At 42.1% G+C, this 25894-nt stretch overlaps 1 protein-coding gene across 4 annotated transcripts in view; it reads left to right on the forward strand.

Moving 5' to 3' along the window:
• LOC121296454 (zinc finger homeobox protein 3-like) overlaps positions 1-19639 on the forward strand; it is a 146467-nt gene extending 126828 nt beyond the window's left edge. The window contains exons 6-10 of one of the 4 annotated variants that reach the window (XM_041222044.1): positions 2008-2144; positions 2570-2770; positions 6414-6537; positions 7379-12967; positions 13944-19639. In XM_041222044.1, coding sequence (XP_041077978.1) covers positions 2008-2144; positions 2570-2770; positions 6414-6537; positions 7379-12967; positions 13944-15745 — 7853 coding nt within the window. In that variant the 3' untranslated portion in view covers positions 15746-19639. The remainder of the gene's footprint in view (positions 1-2007; positions 2145-2569; positions 2771-6413; positions 6538-7378; positions 12968-13943) is intronic. The other 3 variants (XM_041222045.1, XM_041222046.1, XM_041222047.1) reach the window with 3 other exon arrangements.
• Positions 19640-25894: the final 6255 nt, after the last annotated feature.

Raw genomic sequence — 25894 nt, forward strand, 5'->3', positions numbered from 1 at the left:
TGTTTTTTGTTTTTTTTCTGTTCCTTGTGCCAAGAAAGTAATTTCCTGTTCTTCAAACAGGGTATTCCAAACTGATAACTTTTGGTCTATGCAGATACACGTACTGCCAATATACCAAATAACATACAGGGCAGTGTGCAGGATGATATACAGCGATTCAGCTACATTCCGAATACAAGAGTTTTATTTTTCTACACACGTCACTGGGTTTATTTTTCAGGTGCAACATCTTGAAAATCTAAATTCGCATGTGCACTTTTCTTCGTGAGCCAAATCAAAATTTTGTCAACTCAGCCATCCTCCAAGTAAATTCGACCAAGAATGAATCAGTAAACAGTATACTGCATTCAAACACATTTTTAGGTTGTTTTTTTTTCTCACCTTGAATCAATTATTTATTTATTTATTTATTTATTTATTTAGTGAAATGCAAAGCAGCATTTAATGTCGACTTTAACATGTCACAACGTATAAGAGACCTCATTTCTAATGTCTTCCTGTCATCGTGTAGCACCTTAAGTTGAAAGCAAGGTGCTGGAACTGGCTGTCACAACCCATGTGGTCCACTGAGATATGTTGAGTAAGCTTAGCTGGTTAAAATATTTTCCAATTAAGACAAGCATTGCAATGGCACTCAGTTCTGCTCAGTCACATAAGAACTGAGGGGATATGCCTAGGGGGACACGTAGTTAAGATTAAGGATATTGAAACTTGCAGACTGCTTACCTCTTACTCGTTTAGCTCTAACTACAATGCCATACTGTCACCACCCTTAATCCCTCACTCTAACCACTAGGCCACACTACTTTCCTCTTAGTCCCTCCAATTCTAATTACTAGGCTCCACAGTTTACCTCCAAGCTCCGAGACACTAGGCCACATTTAACTTCTCACATTCTCACTCTAGTGCTGTCTTATTTTAGGTTCAATCTGCAGTGGCTGGGGGTTGCTAGGATACCTTTTATTAAGCGACGTAAATGTCTAAATACTTGATTAGTAAAATTACAGTTAAAAATAGCTGAATGTGACTCTTCTCCTTACAGTCTGCTGGTAGAGAGTAAGGCATTGTTTATTTTAAACTGAACAGCCCTTTACAGGGATGTCAGGAAGAATAATTTTGTCCCCATCCACCGCAGCCACACTGTATAATTTTATATGTCATTTTAATTTGTGGAGTGGCAGTCTGGCTGTAGGGTTACAATAATAATTTTGTGGTTTTGTTGTAATTAATTTTTTGGTTGGCTTACTGAAATGTATCATCTCTGCTTTCTTGGGGTGGTGGGCACTGTATATTAAATCTGTACTACCAAAACCTGGTATAGATGGTGCTGTTTTCCCAGCAATTAAAACAAAAAGAAACATAAAATAACACTGTAGTAATCCGTCGCCTATCCGACTGCAGTGGGACTAGAGTAAGGGTGGAGGTGTAAAAAGTCAGATGAATGAATCCTGTTTTAAATACCATTATACACAGCGGTAACAATTACTATATTCACACAATTATTGTTTTGAGATTCAGCTTTTATTAGGGAACACTTCTAAATCCCTTGTTTAGAAAAATATTGTGTATTAATGCTTGTGACAGAGTAGCAGTCTGCTGTGTGGGTGCACGGATTCGCTGCTGAATGACAGGTAGGAGATTGAGAAGGAGGTTGAAGCTGATTCGCTCTGCAGGTGAACAGGATTTATTTACATATCAACACACTGAACAGCTTACATGACACTACCAGCAATGGCAGAGTACGCAGCACGTACAACACAGTGTACGAAAACTTTGATAGGATCTACAATATCTGAAGTAATGTTCTATGTTCAATAATAAACTAATGTTTCTGAAGAGGTTCCTCATGATGGATAAATGGTTAGGGCAGATATGTGACCAGCGGATTCACTATAGATTACTGTACTTGGAAGCGAGACTTAATAAGTGACACCCTCTTGCTGAAGAATGAAACCATTTTGTCAGGCTGAGCCCCATCTTCAATTACCCATCTTTTGTTTTGTCCAGCAGCATCCATTCTGGTGGAGAAGGACCAGACGGACTCCTCACTCCCCTCCAAACGACCTTCTTCAGGGTCTGGGGCAACAGAGGCCCCCCTTGCCTCCAAGCGTCCCAGGACGACAGACCAGACTTCTGTTGAGCAGGTAAGAGAGCAAACTGGGATCAAGAAAGGCAGCATTTCTTTCTTGCATCTTTTCCAAAACAGTTTGAAAATCCCATTATAATTCCAGAGATACTATTATAATTCCAGTGCATTATCCTGAAGAAACCATAGCTTAACCATAAGCAGACCACACCATCAACAGCCATGCATTTGGATCAGATTGTGTACAGCTGTCCAGACATGGTAGGGTAGCACACTGATAGGGTGTTACAGTGTATTACCAGAAGCTTGTAACTAGTCATAAATATGAAAATATTACCACTGTGGTTCCATATTATATATTTTGCATGTATCCCCATGGTGAGTTATCTGCCAGGTAATGGCTACTGTGCTGGGTGTTGCTACCTGCTCGCAGTGAAGCCAGCAATGCCGTCAACACTTCTGTACTTGCTGTGTTCCTCTCAGATGTACCAGTGCCCATACTGTAAGTACAGCAACACAGATGTGAACCGCATCAGGATGCATGTGATGACGCAGCACTCGGTCCAGCCCATGTTCCGCTGCCCTCTCTGTCAGGACATGCTGAACAACAAAACCCACCTGCAGTTCCACCTTACCCACCTGCACAGTGTGGCACCAGACTGTGTAGAGAAGCTCATCGCCACGGTGAGTCTGTGTGCCAATGTGTATTCTTAAAAAAAAAAAAGAAATGTAAACCTCTGTGGCACCTCGTACTCAATAACCAGAACAGCTGCCCCACAATTATTTTAAACTTAAGAAATGTGTTGACGGACTGTGAATAATATCGAAGTGGCTTCCTTGCAAATACTTCCTGATCTGTTTGTTGCACTCTAGTTAGTGGGATTTTGCCCCAAATCTCAAATTTATCAGTCCAGACAGTTTCTGTCTTTACAGCAATCCCCAAATTCATAGGGTAGTACGGCCAAGTCGATCTAGTTTTGTAATTCAGTGGTTTCATGATTGACCCAGCAGTTGTTCATCCCTTCCTTCCACTCAAAAATAACAACCAGAAGAGAAATGGCTAGCACATTAGTATGTAAGGCAGCAAAACCTGTTTTTTTTTTTTTCTGAGGTAATGCACCGAGCTTTAAAAAAAAAAAAAAAAAAAAAAAAGTCTGGAGAGAGAGAAGCCGAGATAATATAATGCGCATTAAAACCAGCTTTTTTTTTTTTTTTTTGGAAATAAATTGAAAAATGCTCTCTCCTTTCCCATGTCTCTCTCAGATGGGCGTAATGAATTCTGAAATAGGTGACTTTTATTTCTTGCCGACTATGCATAAAGATGTGCTTTCTCGCTCGCTTTTTCTCTCTCTCTCCCTCCCTCCCTTTCTCTCTGCCTCTCTCTTTTTCTGCGCTCCTGCACTCTCGCTCCCTCACTCTCTGTGTCTCATTTGCTGTCTGTCTGAGATAGGGGTAATGAAAATAATTGTGCTTCATTAATTCTGAGTCTAGTTCGATGATAGCCATTTTGAACTGTGTTTGCCAATTAGATGGTCTAAATTAAAAGTGACCTTGGGGGTACTCTCGGTGTGTGCCTCCGCTTGCCTAATGAAGCAGTTGTCTAGAAACAGTCCACTTTGTAATGGAAATCACTGTTGTTGTTATTATTATTTATTTATTTATTTATTTATTTATTTTTAACTTTCTGCACTGGGCTGCATTAATTTGGCACTTTTAGTTTTAAAAAAAACCCCTCTATGCCTCTCTTTCTTTCCTCTATCTTCCATGATTATACTAATTGCATGAAGATCGGGGGAAAAGAGTATTTACTTCATCCCTTAACCCTTCACCCCTCCAAAGTGCTTCAGCAGGAAAGAAACTTCACCTTTATAAATAGAATCCGCTCACAGCTGTACAGAAAGAAGCCCACGGAAACATCTTTGTGGTTTGCTTTGTTGAGCCAGATGTCTCTAATTGTCAGTCGATTAGTAATAGCTGGTGGCTATGACAGGCTGGGCAGACAGTTTTGGATTGCTCAGTTTGTGTTTGGAATGACAGGGGAGCAGTTCAGTGTGATTTCTTCTTTCTGCAAAGGCACGTGATCATGCTATTTCATCCCTTCCCTTCTTTCCCCAGCCCCCATGAAATAAATATCTCAGCTGGTGCATCCCAAATGTTTTATCAAACCTATTGCAAAAAATGGGGTATGTGCATTTTTGGTCCTCTCAGGTTTTCTTTGAAGTACACTGGGTAACAGTTAACTTCATTATCCCATAGTTTACCCTTCTATACACATTATAGTTTTATAATCAAATATTGCAGGGAGCATACATAGCAGATATTTCCAACGAGGGCTTTTACATTAGTAAATCGTAATTGTTCATTGTAAAGTGTTGTATTTGTTTTTGTTTTTTTCATTCTGAAAAAGAAAGTTTTGCTGTGGTAAGAAGATGGTTAGGTACTGTATGCGTGCAGGAAGGGTGCAGCACCACAGTGGATATTGAAGGGTCTGGATGATCTTTTTCAGTGGTAAATGTAGGGGGGGGGAGTGGGAGATGCTGCATATTGAAATGCAGAATGGGGAGCGAAGCTGATTATTCTGGTTTGGGAGTTAATTGAAGGAAGGTGAAGCCGACAGTACCGCGTCTTCCAGCCTCTTCGAATCTCAGTCACTGATTATTGTTAAATAGGGGCCTGCTAATGAGAGCTTGTGATGAATTATTGTCTTTTTTTAGGGGGGGGGGCACTGTCATTCACACATGATTGACTTCAGCCTTTTGAGTGCAGAGAAAACCCTGCCGCTGTTGTCTCACTTTCTAATCAATATTCATTGCTCCTTGATCGTCTAATTAAAAACTTGAAAAATTAGAGTATACAGCTGCATATTATATCTATCTGTCTGTCTGTCTATCTACAGTACATGCAGAGGTTGGACAGTTTAAAAAATAAACTTCATGTGCATGCACACTATATATATATAATATATATATACATGCTATATATATATATATATATATATATATATATATATATATATATATATATATATATGTGCATGCATGGTTGAAGTTTATTTTTTATATATATATATTATATATATATATATAAAAAATAAAACTATATAAGTTTATATATATATATATATATATATATATGATTTATTAAGGCATTATGAGATCCCTGTCATGTATTCTATAATATAGAAAAGCTGCATCTCCCTGTTTCAACTCAATGATGAAGAATAATCTAAACACCTTAAGGATCTGTCACTTTGAATAAGTGCCTTCATGATTTGCCTCTATTGGCAGTTGTCATGCCATGTATAATATATCTGTACGTTTCTGTTTCTCTGGACCCTGCCAATGGGTTCATTATATTGCCCAGTCATCTAAGCCTTTCCCTGTTGGTTACCACTCTGCAGTCCATCACAGTCTTATTCGCACAGGAACCCTAGAGCACTTTCCCCTAGTTAGTCACTATTTTTGCTAGCCAATGAAGTTCTGCACCACACTCTTACTGTAGAGTATGACGGCATCCCTCCACATTGCTCCATTCAACAGGGATGAGATGCAGCTTTTACAAGGAAGAGTGATTTAATTAGGCGCCCTAATAAGCTTTTTAGTCGTCCAAGGTAGGCCTTTCAGCCCATCTCACTAATTGGCTGTAGCGGAAGTTTCTAGGCCCATGATGCACTGCTTGTGATCAAAGTGTGAATGCCGAGATGGTAAATAAAGTAAAAAATAATAGTGTCTTACGGAGGCTGAAGAAATTTATCAGAAGTGTTGGTTTAACCAGAGAGGAATAATTTTACAAAAACACACACACACAAACACACACACACACACTCAGACACCCTTGCTGAAGCATTCCCCCATAATATTACCAGCATTACTGTCAGGAAATGTATAATGCTACTGCTTCATACTATTTAGAGAACTTTAGGATCTGAGTAATACAGTAATCCTGTCTATTGATATAATATTATTTCAGCAATATAATTGTGATATTTCAGTATTACTGCATCAAAATAAAGAACTGAATTAGGTCAGTGGTGTAACACCTTCAGCTACATGCAATGACGCAAATAATGCATTTCAAGGGTCAAATTGACTTTTATAGAGGGCAGAAAGAATTGTAGGAATCCCACAGTGGCTGGCAGTTAAATCACTGAGCATTAAATATAGTTAGTAGGTTATTTTACAGTATCTATGTATTATGCTGATGCTAGAGTACTTTTCCTTTTTTTGCAGTAGCACCAAATTAGAATTAGCTAGACCAGGGAAGCTTACTAACAATATCAAAATGCTGGGCAGCAGTTAATATTTGGGCTTTGTGTTTTATTCTACAGGTAACAGCATCAGAGGTTCTGCCTGCAAGCATGTTCTTACCAGTGCCAGGCCCAGAACGGGATGGACAGAAACCGTCTCAGGCAGCAGCCAACTCTAGCGCTGACGACTCAAATAAGCAACCAGGTCAGTCCGTGTCTAAAAATGTAACCTGTCGCTAATAAGCAGTTCCATTCCACTTGTTGCTGCAAACGGGTTAGTCTGTTTTACAAAACACTTTGTATGGCTTTTAGAACATTCTCACTGCTTATTGTTCCTGGTTCTTGTGTACTGTTGCTCACAACTGCATCTTGTTCAATTTGAATGTCATATTATAGCATATCTGTGCAAATAAAAGTCTCTCACTGTTATTGTTGTAAAACAGCAATATGGACTATTACTTGGGCAGAGGCATACAGCAAAATGATGTTCTGAAGGAGCTGGAGATTTTTTTCTGAAGAGAGTTCAGTAGTGGGGCAGTGCAATTAAATTAGGAGCATTGGGATTAAAATAATAGCACATTTCAAACCAGGAGGCAAAAGTAATGAGCATGTTTTAAAAGTCATAGGGTATTCTACCACATTATATTGTAAAAATGAAGGCATGAATTAAAATGATACACAAAAGGGAAAGAACAAATGTTTGTTTGGTGCTTTGTGCTGGGAATGCAACATCTCAAAATCGGGGTGACTTTATGCCAAACATTAGTTGAACGAAAGTCATGAGGCAAATGAAAAAGAATGCTCTATCTGCGTCAGGGGGAGCCACTGAATTAATTCTTAATTTTTGTCCTGCAAAATAAATGTTAAAAAACCTACCCTGGGGGACATGCTTTTTCAAAGTGAGGTGGTACATGCAACGAGGACCCCAAGAGAACAAGATGAAGTGTCCTCGTTTTGGTCTATGCAATGGAAATTAATTTCTATTACAAGAGTCGGCCTTCGTGGGAGCCACTGTAATTCATTTGAATTATCTTTTTATTGTTCAGCAGAAACCTCGGAGTCCGAGCCTGAGAAAGCCCCCCAGCCTTCGGAAGGTATAGAGGCACGCACATCCCCACTGCAAGACCAGGGATCGGCAAAGGAAGATGGCGCTGGGTTCCTCTGCTGGAAGAAGGGGTGCAACCAGGTCTTCAAATCATCCAATGCGCTCCAGACACACTTCAACGATGTGCACAACAAGAGGCCCCAGCTCCCCGTCTCAGACCGTCATGTCTATAAGTACCGTTGCAACCAGTGCAGCTTGGCCTTCAAGACAGTGGAGAAGCTACAGCTTCACTCACAATACCATGTCATCAGAGCGGCTACCATGTGCTGCCTCTGCCAGCGCAGCTTCAGGACCCTGCAAGCCTTGAAGAAGCACCTAGAGACCAGCCACTTGGAGCTAAGTGAAGCTGACATACAGCAACTTTATGGAGGCTTGCTGATCAATGGTGATTTAATGGTCATGGGGGATCCTTCTTTGGGAGACGATCAGGGACCTATGGGAGAGGATGAAAAGGAATGTGAGGAGAGTGATCCAGAGGAAAAACCAAGCCCGGTCGGCAGTGACTCAGGATCCATGATGGAAGACTCCGGATCAGAACCTAAGAGAGCTCTGCCCTTCCGAAAGGGCCCCAACTTCACCTTGGAGAAGTTCCTGGACCCATCTAGGCCCTTTAAGTGCACAGTGTGCAAGGAGTCCTTCACCCAGAAGAACATTCTCCTAGTCCATTATAACTCTGTCTCCCACCTGCACAAGGTCAAGAGAGCCTTGCAGGAGTCCACCACCGGCCAGCCTGAGCCTGCCAACAGCCCAGACAACAAGCCGTACAAGTGCAGCACCTGCACCGTGGCCTACAGCCAGAGCTCCACGTTGGAGATACACATGCGCTCTGTCCTCCACCAGACCAAAGCTAGGGCTGCAAAGCTGGAGGCAGCAGGAGCCAGCACCACCAATGTTGGTGGGTGCGCTCCTGGTGGTGGCGTCTCCTCAGTGGGCACTTCTACACCCAGCCCAAATTCAGCTACCAACACTGTGACGACCACCAGCAACAGTTCTTCTGCTGTGGGCCAGAACTCCCAAAGCATGTTGGGGGGGAGTCAAGTGCCACAACATCATCCAGTAGATAACCATGGGATGCCCTCTGTGGCTGGCCTCCCTTCCCCTTCAGAAAACAGAGAGGCAAAGAAGAAGAAGTTGGCAGATGTGCTGTCCTCTAGGGGACAGCAACAGCAGCAGCAGCAGCAGCAGCAGCAGCAACTGAAGTTCCAGCAGCAGCAGCAGCAGCAGCAGCAGCAGCAGCAGCAGCAACAACAGCAACAGTTAGCTCAGGCTCAAGCCCAGGCTCAGGCCCAGCTTCAGCAAGAGCTTCAACAGCAAGCTGCCCTGATCCAGTCCCAGCTCTTCAACCCAGCACTCCTGCAGCACTTCCCCATGACCACTGAAGCCCTGATGCAGCTCCAGCAGCAACAGTTGCTCTTCCCTTTTTACATCCCAGGAGCCGAGTTTCAGCTCAACCCGGAGATTAACCTGCCGATTAGCAGCTCATCCCTTAGCCTGCCTGGGTCCTCCTCCTCCTTGCTGGAGGATCTTAAGCAACAAGCACAGCAGACTTGTCTTCAGCAGCAGCTAATTCACCATCACCAACAGCAGCAGCAGCAGCACCAACAGCAGCAGCAACAACAACAGGGGCAATTAGCTTTGCTCCAGCAGAATGCATCGCTCCACCACCAAGCTGAGAAAAAACCAAAGCCACAGTGTCACATTGATAAAGAAAGGGAAGGACAAAGAGACAAAGAAATGAATGAGAAGATGGAGGACAGAAGTTTTCTGTCTAAAGAAGGCACTTTGGAGAAAACCAAAGATAAGAAAGAGCAGCAGCAGACATCAGCTTCTGGGTGCTCAGAGTCTGGCTTTCTTCCTCCTAGGATTGCCTCTGATGCCCGAGGGAATGCCACCAAGGCCCTTCTGGAGAACTTTGGCTTTGAGTTGGTAATCCAGTACAACGAGAACAAGCAGAAGGTTCAGAAAAAGGCTGGACTGGTCGGCGTTTCAGTGGCAAGCGGCCACAGCAACAGCAACCGAGGTGCCGAGTTGAAGGAGGGTTTAGAGAAGTTGGAGTGTGAGGCCTGTGGGAAGCTCTTTTCCAACATATTGATCCTGAAGAGTCACCAGGAGCATGTCCACCAAGCCTTCTTCCCCTTCCGGTCCCTGGAGAGGTTTGCCAAGGAGTACAGGGAGCACTATGACAAGCTCTATCCCATCAGACCCCAGACTCCTGAAACTGCTCCACCGCCTCCTCCACCCCCACCACCTCCTCCACCCCCACCCCAGCCAGCTCCTACTCCAAACATCCAAACTGTTGTACCCCCCATCACCCCACCTGCCATCTCCACCCCACAGCCTCCCGTACCAATGACCCAACAGTCTATGTCCATGGAGCTCCCCCTCTTTTCACCACTTATGATGCAATCCATGCCTCTGCCATCCTTGCCCACGCAGATGTCCTCTATGGAACCCCTGTCAACTGACCTGGCTCAGCTCTACCAACAACAGCTAACCCCTGCCATGCTCCAGCAGCAGCAGCAAAATAAGAGGCCCCGAACTCGCATCACTGACGATCAGCTACGGGTCCTGCGGCAGTATTTTGATATTAACAACTCTCCCAATGAAGACCAGATTAAGGAGATGGCAGACAAGTCTGGCCTGGCCCAGAAGGTCATCAAGCACTGGTTCCGCAACACACTCTTCAAGGAGCGCCAACGCAACAAAGATTCTCCCTATAACTTCAACAACCCACCTGTTACCACCCTGGAAGAGCCTAAGATTGACTCCAAACCACCTTCCCCAGAGCCCCAGAGAGCAGAGTATTATGGGTCCAAGAGATCGTCCAGGACCAGGTTCACTGACTACCAGCTGAGGGTCCTGCAGGATTTCTTTGATGCTAATGCATACCCAAAGGACGATGAGTTTGAACAGCTGTCTAACCTGTTGAATCTCCCTACACGGGTCATCGTGGTCTGGTTCCAAAATGCCCGCCAGAAAGCCCGTAAGAACTACGAGAATCAAAGTGATGGTGGGAAAGAGGGAGAGAGGAAGGAGCTGTCCAACGACCGCTACATTCGCACCACCAACCTCAATTACCAGTGCAAAAAGTGCAGCCTGGTTTTCCAGCGAATTTTCGATCTCATCAAGCACCAAAAGAAGCTGTGCTACAAAGATGAGGACGATGAGGGGCAATATGACAGTCAGAATGAAGACTCTATGGATGCCATGCATGAATATAACACTCCGTCAGGCTCCTCCTGTAGCACTCCCTTGCCTTGCTCCTCCTCCTCCTCCAATCTCTGCCCTCTCCCTGCATCCTCTGTCTCTTTTTCCAATATGAACCCGGCAACATCTTCCTTGGAGAAGGAAGAAGCTGTCTCCACTACTAAACAGAACTCCTACGATGAGAAGACAAAGCAGTCAGCTGAACCGCTCTCTCAAAACCAGACACAGGAGAACCAGGGTCCACTCAAACAAAACAGCCCCCAGCAGCCACAACCTGAGCAACTACAAGAGGAGAAAGTGCAGGCAACACCAAAGACCCCACAGCTCTCATCTCCTTCCCCATCTCAGCAGCAGCAGATCGGACCAGCAGTGTCCAATGCCAGCCCTAGTCCATCGCAGATCTCCCATGTCAACATCAATCCCCTCCTGACCTCCACCCCTCAGCAGCAGCAACAACAGCAGCAATTGGGAAACATGCAGATAATCCCTTACCAGTGTGACCAGTGCAAGTTGGCCTTCCCCTCCTTCGAACACTGGCAGGAACACCAGCAGCTTCACTTCCTCACGGTGCAGAATCAGTTCATGCACCCCCAGTTCCTTGATCGGCCCATGGACATGCCCTTCATGCTGTTTGATCCCAATAACCCCCTTCTGGCTAGCCAGCTGCTTTCTGGATCACTGCCCCAGATCCCCTCCAGCTCAGCTACTTCTCCCTCTACTCCCACCTCCACCATGAACTCCCTGAAGAGGAAGCTAGAGGAGAAGGCAGGGGTGAGCCCTGGGGAGAATGACAGTGGGAACAGCGGGGAGGAACCTCATAGAGACAAGCGTCTCCGTACCACCATCACCCCAGAGCAGCTTGAGATCCTCTACCAGAAATACCTGCTTGACTCTAACCCCACCCGCAAAATGCTAGACCACATTGCTCACGAGGTGGGGCTGAAGAAAAGGGTAGTGCAGGTCTGGTTCCAAAACACCCGGGCCCGGGAGAGGAAGGGACAGTTTCGGGCAGTCGGGCCTGCCCAAGCCCACCGTCGCTGCCCTTTCTGCCGGGCTCTCTTTAAAGCCAAAACTGCACTGGAGGCCCACATCAGATCACGCCACTGGCATGAAGCAAAGCGTGCAGGCTATAACCTGTCTCTATCTAGCATGCTCCCAGACCATGAAGGTTTTCAGCTAAAAGGGGAAGCCCTGGACGGCCCCGGCTATTCCCTCCTTCCCCCCTCAAACAGTGATGGGCACTGTTCCTCTTTGTCACCGATGAGCAAAGGCATTGACCTGTCCCCCCGGGCTCTCCTCAGCCCATCCTCTATCAAGGTAGAAGGAATGGAGGACTTTGAAAGCCCAACCATATCCTCCGTCAACATGAGCTTTGATCAAAACAAGTTGGATAATGATGATTGCTCATCGGTAAACACAGCTATCACTGATACTACAACTGGGGATGAAGCTAACGCAGACAATGATAGTGCAACTGGAATGGCTGGTGAGACAAAGCAAGGCCACATTCCAGGTGACCTGCTGCCCAAATCTGGAGGGGCAGCCCTTTCAATGGATAATGAAGACCAGATGTCTTCAGGGCTGGTGAGCCCTGCCACCAGTTACTACGCTAAGGACTATGAAAATGAAACCATGGTAGATTATAGCGAAACCTCCAGCATGGCAGACCCCTGTTCACCCAGCCCTGGTGCAAGCACCTCTGGGAGCAAGAGTCTGGAAGACCGACCAGGCCAAAAGCGCTACCGAACCCAAATGACCAACCTGCAGCTGAAGGTGCTAAAGTCCTGCTTCAATGACTACAGGACACCCACCATGCTGGAATGTGAGGTGCTTGGCAATGACATTGGACTTCCAAAGAGAGTGGTGCAGGTGTGGTTCCAGAATGCACGGGCCAAGGAGAAAAAGTCCAAACTCAGCATGGCTAAGCACTTCGGCATCAACCAGACATCTTACGAGGGGCCAAAAACAGAGTGCACTTTGTGTGGCATCAAGTACAGTGCCCGGCACTCAGTGCGAGACCACATCTTCTCCCTGCAGCACATCTCCAAGGTGAAGGACACCATTGGGAGCCAACTGGACAAAGAAAAAGAGTACTTTGACCCTGCCACCGTCCGCCAGCTGATGGCCCAGCAAGAGCTGGACCGGATCAAGAAAGCCAACGAGGTCTTGGGGCTTGCGGCGCAGCAGCAGGTCATGTTTGATAACTCACCCCTCCAGGCTCTGAACATCTCCTCTGCTTACCCTACTCTCCAGGGAATCCCCCCAGTCCCGCTACCAGGAGTCAGCAGCCCCTCTTTACCAGGTTTTGCTTCATCAAACACAGGTAGGTTCCACAAGGATTTTGCTCCTGCTGCTGCTCAGCTCCTAGTTATTAAATCAGCTAGCATTTAATCCCATCCCATAGTTGTAAACATGCAGAAAGTAGTCTTGTCATTGACATCAATGCCATTCACCAGTTGGTACAGAGGAGTATTAGAAAAAATCCAACCTTCTAGCTCCAGAACCTCAATTTTGACTGAGGAAGTACGTACTCTATAGTGGCAGCAATGCAGACATTTCAGCATTAATGACATAAACTTTATTTCAGTTAGCCTGATTAGAATGGGCAACCAGTAAACTGAGTTTTGCACACCACAAGCCTATGAAGCAAACATGGTATTGGTACTGCTGATTGCTAGAATACAAGGTTGTAATGAGTTTATTCATCTGTTTTCTGCACCTGAATGACTCTATTGTAAGTGAGATGGAGTGTGATGTTACTATGGCTGCTCAGAAATGAATCTGTGCATCTTGGTGGGTTATTTCTGGTGGAATGTGATAAAAAAAAAAATATTAAAATATAATACATTTCCATCCAAAAACTGTGCATAAGTATGAAGTGGTGAGTAGGGGGTGTTCTCTATCATGAGTTGCAGAATCATAGAATGTATACAGAATGAGATGATGCACTGCAGTCAACTGTTCATGTCCATTCATATTGTTCACGTAATTGTAGTCTGTGGATTTTATTATCGAGGCACCCAGAAATGCTGTTGTTTAATTCCTTTCTTTTAACAAATGTTATGCAAATCTTAACTTGATGATTTAGGTCTATTTTATATATATTATATATATATATATATATATATATATATATATATATATATATATATATATATATATATATATATATATATATATATATAAAGCTTTCAAGATATTATCAATCAGATTTTTTTTTTTTTATATGGGATTTAGACTTGTTAATATTGTTATTTACGATATCTCTCATTCACTTCTCTACTTGTTCTGCCTTCCAGCTTTAATGTCTCCAAAATCTTCTAACCTCCTGAGCATGCCTGGTACCAGTGTGCCCTCACCCAGCCTCCCAACATCCGGACTGCCCAACAAGACTCCCACCTCCTCCTCCCTGGCCTCTCCCAGCCCGGCTCAGGGCAGTACCTCCACTCCACACCCAGCCCCCTCCTCAACCGCCTCCACATCCCAACCAAACCCCCGGGTCGAGCCCACCAAGGACCGCGACACTGAGAGGACCCGTGAGAAAGACAAGGCCAAGGACAAGACGGAACAGCAGCAGCCTCAGCAAGCTGCCGCAGCAGCAGTGCCCACCTCCACAGCTAAGAAAGAGAAACCCGAACCTGCTGCGCCCGCCACCTCCATACCAACACCCGGCATGGAGTATGTGGTGGACCCAGCCCAGCTTCAAGCACTGCAGACAGCCCTAGCTTCAGACCCTACCGCCCTGCTTACCAGCCAGTTTCTACCCTACTTCATGCCAGGCTTCTCCCCTTACTATGCACCCCAGATCCCTGGGGCTTTGCAAGGGGGCTACCTGCAACCCATGTATGGCATGGAGGGCCTGTTTCCTTACAACCCGTCTCTGTCGCAAGCGTTGATGGGACTGTCTCCAGGATCCTTGCTGCAGCATTACCAGCAATATCAGCAAAGCCTGCAGGAGGCGCTCCAGCAACAGCAGCGGCAGCTACAGCAGCAGCATCAGCAACAACAACAACAACAACAACAACAACAACAACAACAACAGCAGCAACAGAAGCAGCAACAACAACAACAACAACAACAGCTCCAGCAACCCAAAGCAAGCCAAATGCCAGCCCCTCTTCCAACGCCAGTGACCCCCAACCACCCGAACCACAAAGAACCTGCCAAAGATCCAGCGAAACCTGAAGAGCAGAAAGGCGAGGCCTCTTCTTCCTCCTCCCCCTCATCTTCCTCCATCCAGAACCAAACCTCTGAGCAGCACAAGACGGAAAGCAAAAGCGCAGCTCACCACAAACCCCACCATCACCTCCACCTCCTCGACCAGTACATTGTCCCCAAGGTGCAGTACAGGCTGGCCTGCCGCAAGTGTCAAGCCATCTTCAGCAAGGAAGAGGCGGCGGTCAGTCACCTGAAGTCGATCTGCTTTTTCGGTCAGTCTGTGGCAAACATGCAAGAGATGTTGCTTCGGGTCCCCACCCCTAGCAGTGGTGGCTCTTCGGGAGGCAGCTATGACTGCCTGGCCTGCGAGACCACGCTGAAAGGAGATGAAGCCCTGAGTCAACACCTGGAGTCGGCCTTGCACAAACACAGAACAATCAAGCGATCAGCCAGAAATGCCAAAGAGCACGCTACTAGTTTATTACCTCACTCTTCAGCCTGCTTCCCCGATCCTAACACCGCATCTACCTCGCAGCCTGCCTCTCACACTACCAACAACAGCCCACCCCCCCTGCCAACAACCACTCCGTCATCATCGTGCTCCATCACAACGACCCCCTCGCACACGACAACCGCCAGCAAGTCCTGGACCCAGGCCCCCCTCACCAGAGCTTTAGCTGGGAAGGCCACAACTACTTCTTCTCCTCCTCCTTATTTTCCTCCAGTATCCTCACCTTCAACGGTTACCTCAAGTTCATTGAGCACCTCAGGGGTTCAGACCTCGATACCAACAGACGTCTTTTCCGACGAGTCCGACTCTGACTCCAGTCAGAAGTCGTCGGGCAGACTGGGCAGGCAAACAGAGGAGCCGCAAGACCCGAGCTGTCACCAAGACAGTAGTAGTTGTCTCGCTAGCGTAGGAACGGACTCCATCAGATTGTAAAAGAGCTTTCAACGATGAACAATATTTAAAAGAAGAAAAAAAGTGATGTTTAAAAAAAATATACAAACCAATTTCAGAAGAAAAAAAATGTGTAAAGATTAACTGCAATTCCAAAGCTTGTAACCAAAAATTAAATGTTAGTGGATTGTTTTCCCATATCGACATGCTGGTTTTTGTTTCTTTCAACACACAAAAAAAACCCCACTGCGGTTAAGTTTTTTGGGTACTGTTAGTCGAGGAATGCTGTATAGCGATGAACTGCCTAAAAAAAGTGATCAACAAGGTCCCCTCACTCCATTCAAAGATTTACCTTTGTTTGCAAAACTATTCCCACCTAATAGCACAGTAAAACCAGTATCTAATGTATGGGAGAATAGTCTTACATTTACAGTTATCTTGCTTTCTTAAGCATTCAGATACCAATGGCTTGCTAAAATAAAATAAAAAAAATAATGTAATGTCTATTTTATTCTCAGGTCAACAGCTCACAACCTTTTTTTTTGTTACAGAAAATCATTGGGGTTTTTTTTGTTCCTGACTAATAAAAAAAAAAAAAAGGTTAATTTTTTTTTTTTTTTTTTTTTACGAATAATATAACTGGCAGAAAGTATTACAAATTTAATAAAAATGATACTACCAGTATTTTAAAGGCATAGTTTTCTGGGGATTCAAAAAGGGTAGCTGATCTGCTTAATTTAAACACAAATTATTTGAGGAAACAAACCCATCCCGCTTTACTTAAGACACCATTAGTGTTGAGGACTTGTAGGTTTAAAAAAAAAACAAAAAAAAAAAAACAAAAAAAAAAAAAGAAAAAAGGATTTTTTTTTTTTAGGAAAAAAAACTGTGTATTTATGATAGATATGAACATTTTTGGTGTTAAGTAGATTGTTGCATTGGAAATGAATTTAAACAGTATGGTAGAATGAATAAAAACTTTGTGTACATTTAGCTTTTGTATAGTCCAACTTTAAAGGCGCTTCATTGGATGTTGTCTTGGTCATTCCGATAGAATAGATTTAGGGGCAGTAACTGGTTTATACTTTGATTTCTGTCTGACTATCCTCTGTTTCTCAACTGTCTTTCATTCAACCACCTCTTGTTGTCAAAGGTGTCTCCATTTTGTAGGGACTAAAACAAGCAATTTATTTTCATTTTCTGTTATTTTTTTGGTCAAAACATGGGGGTGACACTTTAAAGAAAATATGTAATTCTACTTACCTGTATTACCTTCGTGCACTTAACACTCTGTTTTTTGTTTTTTTCTTTCTGCTTTTGTAGTCACTGAGGAGGTGTGTCTCTCCTGCTGAGCTGTTGAACAGACGTTTGTTCTTTGTGTACTGTGGCTACAGTCTGTTTCGTTTTCATTTCAACTTCTTTGTCATAGAAGAAAATGAATAATAATAATAATAATAATAATAATAATAATAATAATAATAATAATAATAATAATAATAATAATAATTCTCACGCTTTAAAACAAAACAAAAAAATCCAAAGACAAAACACTTTCACCATTGGTGCATAAAGATGAGAAAAAGAGGGTTCTTTATACTTGAGAATTTGTTGCTGTTTAAAAAATAAATAAATAAATAATAAAAAAGTTTTAAAAATAAAGGAGTATTAGCATCTGAGTTGCTGTTTATGCTTCTTGTGCAAGCAGACAAGTGGCTTTTTAAGTAAATAACAAGAATACCAAAAACCAAAAAAGGGCGCTTGTCCTTGCTTTATGGAGTAGCACCATTATAGAGCCATTGCAGTTTGTAAGATCGGGGTTCCAACGCTCTTTGTTAAACTTGGGGCACTTGTGTTATGTTGATCTAGATATCGTTCATTTCTGTCACAACAACAAAACAAAAGTCAGTTTTTTTTTTTAAGAAAATGTATAAGGTCTGGTCTCTGAAGACGTACGTTTTGCTGCTAATGTAGTTTTTGAAAAAAAAAAACAAGAAAACTAGATGCATACTCGTTTTTCTTTTCAGCTAAGCTTTAAGAAAAACAGAAACAACAAACCCATTTTTTCCTGTCTCTTTCTCTTTTTTCATTTATTTTTTCTTGTTGCATAAACGGAACTTTGAAGACTGTGAATATACGTTCCAAAGGACAGTTCGGCTGATTTTACCTTCTTTTTTTTTTTTTTTTAAACAAACCAATGTTGAAGGCCAATGATCTATATTGTTTGTACAGAAACAGTGCATTCCAAAATATAAAGTTGGAGATTTTATTTTTGTTTGTTTGTTTACTTTAAAAGCAAGGACTGATTTTTATTGTGTCTGTTATTTGCAAGGTGGGTGTAAGCTGTTGTGTATATTATATTCCTGACTTGCACAGAGTGCAAACGACAAAATTGACTCAAATTCCCTCTTTTGTAGTTCGTGTGTCAATTAAAAGATGAAAGCTCCTGAACTAGAAAGCTTGTAGCCCATTTTAAAAGATTCCCTGCAAAAAAAAAAAAAAAAAAAAAAAAAATATGGTGTAGTCGGTCAAAAACATGTACGCTGGGCATTACGTTGCATTTGTCTTTACAGCTGGTAACTCTGGTTTGGTCATATCTCTCAACACTTAAACAAGCTACAGTATGAGACTTGTTGACTTGTTGGTGCTAGTGTGAGGAATGTTTTCATTCCAAAGCAAAATATGTGAAACCTCCCTTATGGCTTTGAGAAAGTTGAAAGTTGTGCCTGGAAACTGTGTTTCTTGAGAATAAATTCAAAGGTAATTTTTTCCCACAGTTAAAACCAGTTTGCCAGATAAAACTGGGAATTAAAAAACAGGTCAAAAACCTCACTTGATGGTTCTCCAAATACAAAAAAGGATTGGCTTTTATAAAATGATTTTAAAGAGATGTGATTTTGTGTTCACTTTTAGCCACCAACATTTTGGATAAATTGGTCAAACATAACCACTGCCAGTTAGCCACCCCTGAAATCTATAAAATACTGCTCCCTCTGTCAATACTTTTAGTTTCAAGAAAAACAAAAACAGGTTGTACAGTTGATCCCTTTGTTTTATGTCTTTTTCTGTTTACTGTGTCTTTGTTCTGTTAATTTGTATGCTATTTTGATTTCTGTATATGACATTTTCTTTGTATAAATTAATATTTTAACACTAGCTTTATATATGAAATACTGAAGTGTTTCTTTTTTTTTTTAAATCTTTGTACTATGACCTGGCCACTTTATGGTATAATTGTGTTTCTTATGTTTTTGTGTTTGATTATGTTTGAGTTCCAAAGCACTCTGCTTGGGTTTTAATCTGTCTAAAGAAAGGTCATGTTGTTTGCTCCAGGTTGGATCAGACAAACAGACAGACTGATCAACTGTGTATGACCCAGAAGAGCATTTTTTCATTTTTATTTTTTATTTGTTATATTTTATTTTAAATTTTTTGCGTGTAAAAAAAGCGCCAAAAGTACTGAACCGCGAAACTGGTTAAATAGAGGTGAAGTAACAAAAAAAAAAAAAAGGAAATAAAGCACTGAGCAGTTTTTATTTTAAATTAAATACATGAATGTGGCCAAGGCTTTATGCAGTTAACAAAAAAAAAATTACAGGTGGGTGCCCCCACTTAAGTGTACATTTTAATGCGGCACAACACACAAGAAGACAGCTGGATACCTTTTTCAGAGAAGCATCAAAATAGGTTGGCATACTTGGTTTTCACGGACACAAAACAAAGCTTATTGCTCTATAGGAAATTATTTTTGCCCACTGTGAAAATAAACCTGTATACATTTATAGATATATTTATAGCAAGATATTGACTTTTTTTTTTTTTTGGTAATTCTTGGGCAATTTTTGACAAGATCACAATTGAGGTGAATGAAAACTGGATGGTGGGCTTGGGAACCCGCAAGCACGGTTTAGTCGGCTCTGAAATCATATTTAATACAAATTTAAAAAAATGGGAATTTTTTTCATGGACATTGGAGCCCAATGGCGTTTTTTTTAAATACCCACAGCCGAACTATTGCAGATGGAGCCTGCATCCAGCTCTCCATTCCAGCACCTCTTTGTTAGTTTTCACACTCCTAGAAAGGAGGGAACAGTGTTTGCTTTTTTTTTCCCTTTTCTTTCTCATTTATCAGCGCTCTCCAATCAGACCGCAGCTCTCTGGTGGAGTCAGCCAGTCCCATCCGCTGGTTCAGTATTGAAAGAGGGTATTGTAGTTTTCAGAAGTTATTCGAAACAAGCAAGCAAACAGACAAAGCTACTAGTTGCTCCAAATTCAAAGATGAACTGTTACATGGAGCCCAGCTCCTTCAGCCCTTTTGTGACTGCTGGTGCCATGACGATGTTTAGTTTTGTTTTTTGTTTTGTTTTTTGTTTTTTTTCTCCGAGCCACATACTGTACACAATGGCTCTGTGGCTCCAGTTTGCCCACCTGAGGGTAGAAAAAAACAGCCTTGCAATGTACAAAACAAAAGAGCAAGTTAAACCAAAAAATGTTGTTCTTGATGTCTTTTCTATACTGTAGTCTTGTTAGCTTTTTTGTTACTGTAATTATATGATGAAGATTTCAAAACTGTACCAAATTACATGGAGACTAACATACAAACAAAAAAAAAAAAAAAACACATACACACATGGAACTTCAAAACTTTTAAAGAAAAAAAAAACTTTTGTCACAAAAGAACCTTGTTGTCCTAGTTAAGTTGATTGTAGATGGTAATTGAATATACTCCTTTGAAAATATTTCATCAAGTATGTTTCCTGCTCATTGTGATACATTAAAAAAAAAGTATGAGCAAAATGGATTGGTGCCTGTGTTCCTTTGTTACAACTGTGTGCGTACAAGTGTGGTTGGTTGTCTGTGTGCTGAATAGGATGGAGGTTCTGTGTAACTGGTTATTAGGTGAAGGGCAGCTGATATGGAAAATGCTGACCTGCTACACATGAAAGAAGATAATTAAATTGAATTGCTGTTAATTACCTGTGTAAAAAGATATAAATATTTTGTGGATATGTCGCTTGTTTGTTGAATGTATGCTGCCTGTTACATATGCCTGCCTATGATGGTAGAAATGTAAAGTAAAATGACCTCATTTAATAGTTAAATGGTGACAGAGTTTACATCTACAGTGGAATTTATATATTAAACCCTTTTAAACTATTTAGCTATTGGAATATGATTGTCTGGTTTTAATCTGATGTTGAATGTTCGAACTTACGGATGTATTTATCTGTTAACAGAAATGCGGTAGTCTTAAATGTTTACATAATACTAGAGGAAACTTCTCAAATTCTGTTATAAATGTTTTGACTAAAAAAGTCTTAAAAAATATCTTCCAAGTTCCACGCCTAAAATTAATTATAATGATTAAGTGAAATATAATGAAATTCAGCACTCAAAACCATGTGGCCCAAACAACGCAAACTCCCAGTGTGCACTACAATCTTATAGAAGTTTACTGGAAGAGTGAGCTGTATATATAGAGTGATATATATATCACTCTGCTGCATTGATCAGTGGGGTACCCCATTCAGGAGAGTTTTCAGTTTAGCTGCACTTAGTTGCTTCTGTATCATTAGTGCTGAAATTTCTGAACTTTACAAGCCAAAGATTGGAATCAAGATAGAAATACACATCGGTTAACTGAAAGTAGCTTTAGCTGGTCGGCAGACAGATGGAACAGGCTTTCACTCATGTGTCCGATACATTTACTCAGTCAGTCAGTCACTCACAGAGCCAAAACCCAACACAGAGAGTCACCCACAACCAACACACGAGAGAGTGGATCATTTAAAGGGCAATGATCACAATGGGAAGCCAGGTGGTGCGATACCCTAGCTTCACCTCTATAGGCCTAGGTGTGAATGCGCTGGTAGTGTAACCCACTCACAAGTACCACACAGACTACTGATCCCTTAACCCTTGGAGAGAAGGTACTGTATTGTCTCTCACCTGTAAAAAAGTATGGTCTCTCAACTTTAGTGTAGGTTTTAAGCACAACAATTTTTTTTTTTTGTCTTTGCCTTTTAGAGATTTTTCCATGTTTGTTTGTGTTTTCATTTCTCAATTTAGAATCTCTTGAAAGCATATTGTAGTATTACTGCATTGATTACCGTATAATGCAGTGTGTTGGGTACAGATGTTGTAATGCTGGAAATTGCAACATGAGTATAAATACTTCATATCACATTTGAAACGGTTGCATTGAACGCCATGCAAATCTATATGATGCAAGGCTTTTGATTTGATTCAACAGATCTGTTGAAAGGCTTACTGAAATTCAATATATGTGCTAGTAATGTTACTTTTCTCATCAGAATAGACACATTGTAGTTCTAAATTTGAAGGTACCAGAACCACACTCTTTTCATTGCTTCAAGAGTACTGACTGCATCAGACAGTTGTGAGGGAGATGTGAGTCATGTGACTTAGCTTTCCTATTGTACTTAATTACACCACTGCTGCCTATAGAAAATAGTACCAGAACAGAGTTCCATCACGACTGCACCACTGGTCAAAACCATCACAGAATTGACTCAAGGGGCTTGAGTAAGGTCTAGGACTGAGTGAGAGTTCAGGATTGAGGTGAACTCTCTTGCAGAGCTGAGAAAGAAAGTTCTCAAGCTGTTTCATTGTAGCCTGTGCCATTCTCCCTCATCATTCCTAACAACTAAATGCACAAAATAAAAAAAAAACTACAGTAAACACAAAAGAAAATACCAATAAATTCAGTCATTGTGGGAGCTCAATTGTCATTGCTTCGTTCACATTATTTATGAGATTAAACATGATGAAACATGAATTGCTTCTTTCCCTATATAAAATAATGGGCCACCTCTCGCTCACAGTAACAGAACCGCATACTGATTCGCATACTGACCCAATTAACACGCAATGTTACATCCCGAATGAATTAAAGAGCCCTAATAGGATAAATGTGAAAAGCCAGACAGCTTCCTCCCAACTCTAAACCATATGGCATCCCCACTTGGGGCGATCATTGTGCCTGCTCCTCTGAGTCACAGGGTGTGAAATTGGGTTAGTGCTTGAGTATACTCAGGGTTTCAGCAAAGAATCTTCTCTTAGGATCTTTCCCGGCCCTGGGGTGAAAGACACACCTTTCAGGAGTGGCGACCATATCTAATTATCACCCCCCTTACACACACATTCAATATGCTAGGAATGCACACTCTGAGATTTAATTGAAATTATGATATCATGGTAGCAGTACCTACCTACAGGACAAACACATATTCTGACAAAGGCAATTTCAGTGGAAGGGGCTGATAGAACAAAGCGCTAAGCCAACCCTTTGTGAATCTGAAATGTTTCACGGTATGTACCTCATCTCAGTGAGGGTTAGTGCTTGTTCCTCCGACCCCTTCATTACCGCTTGTTACAAAAAAACACTGACAGAAACAACTCTAGAGTGTTAGTGCTCACCCAATAAGAACAACAATACACTTGGCACACTAAAGTGAGCAACAACACTAATGGTTGTTTCTGAATATGGTTGTGATTCTCTATATAACATTGTTTTTTGTGTCTGTAATTTTTATAGTTATCGAACTCTTTTTTCATTTAGTTCCCTCTGTGATCGTCCAGGCTGTATGTCCAGGATAAAAGGGGTTAATGACATCAAGATACTGGCGTGCATTCCGCACTGTTTATAACGTCAATGTAAATATCACTTTTTCTCTCCCCTTCCCAATATCCCTACCAAATTGAAATCCAAACAGGCTTTATTAGCATGACAAGTTCTACAAGTCAGCCAAAATTCTTGAAAACATCAAATACACAAATATATTAAACGTTTACAGGAGCAAAGCAAATGCACAGAGAGGTCAGTTCACTGACTACACCTCGAATGAGGTGGCATGCAAGATTCAAGAGACTGTATTGTGCAGCTGTTTCTTTTTACAGTACTTTTTCTCCACCCATAACCTCCCCCTTTAACTCTTTTCACAGAGAAACCTCCTCCTGTTTCTGCCAGCTTGAGAGAATATTCTCTCCACCTCCAGTTGGAGATCCAGCAGAGGCGAACCATATTTCTTGGCTGCAGTAGCAATTTGGCAGCATATTTGGCTCCTGGGTTTCTCTCTGCTTCTTGCCTCATACCCCGTTCACCCTCTCCATTTGGCACCCCAGTAATGGTGAATAGAATGCCTTTGCCAGAGCTAGGATTCCACTTCTATATCTATCACTCTCTCCCTTTCCCTCGCTCCCTCTCTCCTGGCTTTTGTTTAATGGGAGGATGGCGGATCAGGTGTCACAGTTTTCACAGCACCTTCTGTTTGCAGTTAATAGGAAATGTAGTCCATCTCAAGAGCTTTGAACGAAACAGAGCATAAATAGGTCTTGACAGGCAAAAATATTAGTCTGCAACAACAGCGAATTAAAGAGTGATCAGTTTCCTTTTCATAATTAGGAGAGTATGTGTGTGGAATGTTTCTATCTTGCTTTCTTTCTCTCTCTCTCCCTCTCTCTTCCCTGTGACTCACAGATATGGAGACATTGGACCAGATTTAACAAGAGACAAAAAAAAAAATACATTTAATGACAAATAGATGTAAAAGCCAGACCAAGCAGAACAGAAATGCAGATATAGGAAAACAAAATAGCAGTGATTGTAAACAGGCCAGGTACGTGCAACAGGAAATTCAGTGCAAAGATGAGAGTGTCTTTGGCCTTATTGAAATTTCCCAGTATCTATTAAGTTTTGGCCAAACCATAACCTGGATCGCCTTGAGATAAGCTGAAAAGGGGGAAACATAAATGGGGAAGGGAGCAGGTTTGGCAATACGATCCAAAGCTCCAGCTGCCTGAGCATGGCTTGAAGCTGCAGACTTACACAGTGTTTCAAAACAGCATCTCTTAGAACAACAACAGTCTTCACTTCGAAAGGAGAGACACCAGGGCACCAGGTAAGTGGTTTTTGCATTTTCCCAGGAATGACTCAGAACCCCAGAGTTACCAGCAATGGGAACACAATGGATTTGGAACACCATGGTTTTGATATTGTAGCACACTGTCATTGACTACTAGTGGGTTTATTTTTTAATCAGACCAAAATGTGAAAATATTACCAGTGTGGTACCATTCTACCAATGGCTCACATCATTGCAGCTATTTCATTTCATAGTACAGCATCATTGCTTAAGGTAAAGCTATGATGATAGTAAGGGAAAGTGAGAAAAATATGGCTACAGTGTGTGATTGGGAATAAGAGAAAAAAGGGGTGGGATGAATAATTTCAACATGAGGCCTGGAGGTTAGGCTTCACATTTCCCATTTACTTTGGGAGCACAGCCGGTTCAGCAAAGTTCTTAATACAATAATTGTTCAGAGACTTTTCTCTTATTAATATAACTGGGTATCCAGGTTTCCTCATGCTTTTCTCTTTTCTTTTAACCAGAATCAGTTGTTGTCTGCTGCTGCTGGGATTCCTGTCGAACTGGGGCCTGACCTCTCCTGGCTGCTTTAATGAGGCTGAGATTAAAGCTGGGCCCTGATTCCCAGGGCAGTCTGTTAGGGGGTGCAGGCTGTGAAATGGAGAGATAATGGGGACCAGGTGTGTGAAACTGGAGAAGCAAGAAAGAGGGAGAGTGACTCTTTGAAATGTCTTACTGCTGCACAAGTCTAACCCCACTGAAAGGTGAAGGAATAGCTGTAACAAGAGACTGTCTCTCTGTCTGTCCACAAATTTATGTGAAAGGTGAGGTATTACGCTGTAGGAGACTGTTTCTCTGTCTGTGTGTCTACCTACCTGCTGAAGTCTGTCTGTATACATAGTTAAAACTTAATAGGTACTGACAACACTAAAGATCTCAGTCTGTCTGTCCCTAAAGGTAGGCACACAGAGAGGGCGGGGGGAACGATGGACATTTCTCCAGGGCCCTGGTGTGGGGGAAATATTTTTTTTAAATATACAGTATATAAAATATTTTAAAGCCATGCACAAGACCCTTGGTGTTCCTACCACCACATTAAAAATACATTTAAAAAATATTTAAAAATACAGTGCTGTACACTGACCCTATGTGCTTCTGTTGTGTAATGATTGTGTATGCCACGCCAGTGCAGGCGCTGTTAAAACACTTCCTTTCATGCAATGATTTGTTCGCATTTCATATTTTACTGCACCAAAAAGCTGAAAAAAAAGTCATAGAGTCATTTCGATAATTTTTATTCATATAT

Source organism: Polyodon spathula, chromosome 21, assembly GCF_017654505.1.
Source record: "Polyodon spathula isolate WHYD16114869_AA chromosome 21, ASM1765450v1, whole genome shotgun sequence".
Lineage (NCBI taxonomy): Eukaryota > Metazoa > Chordata > Actinopteri > Acipenseriformes > Polyodontidae > Polyodon > Polyodon spathula.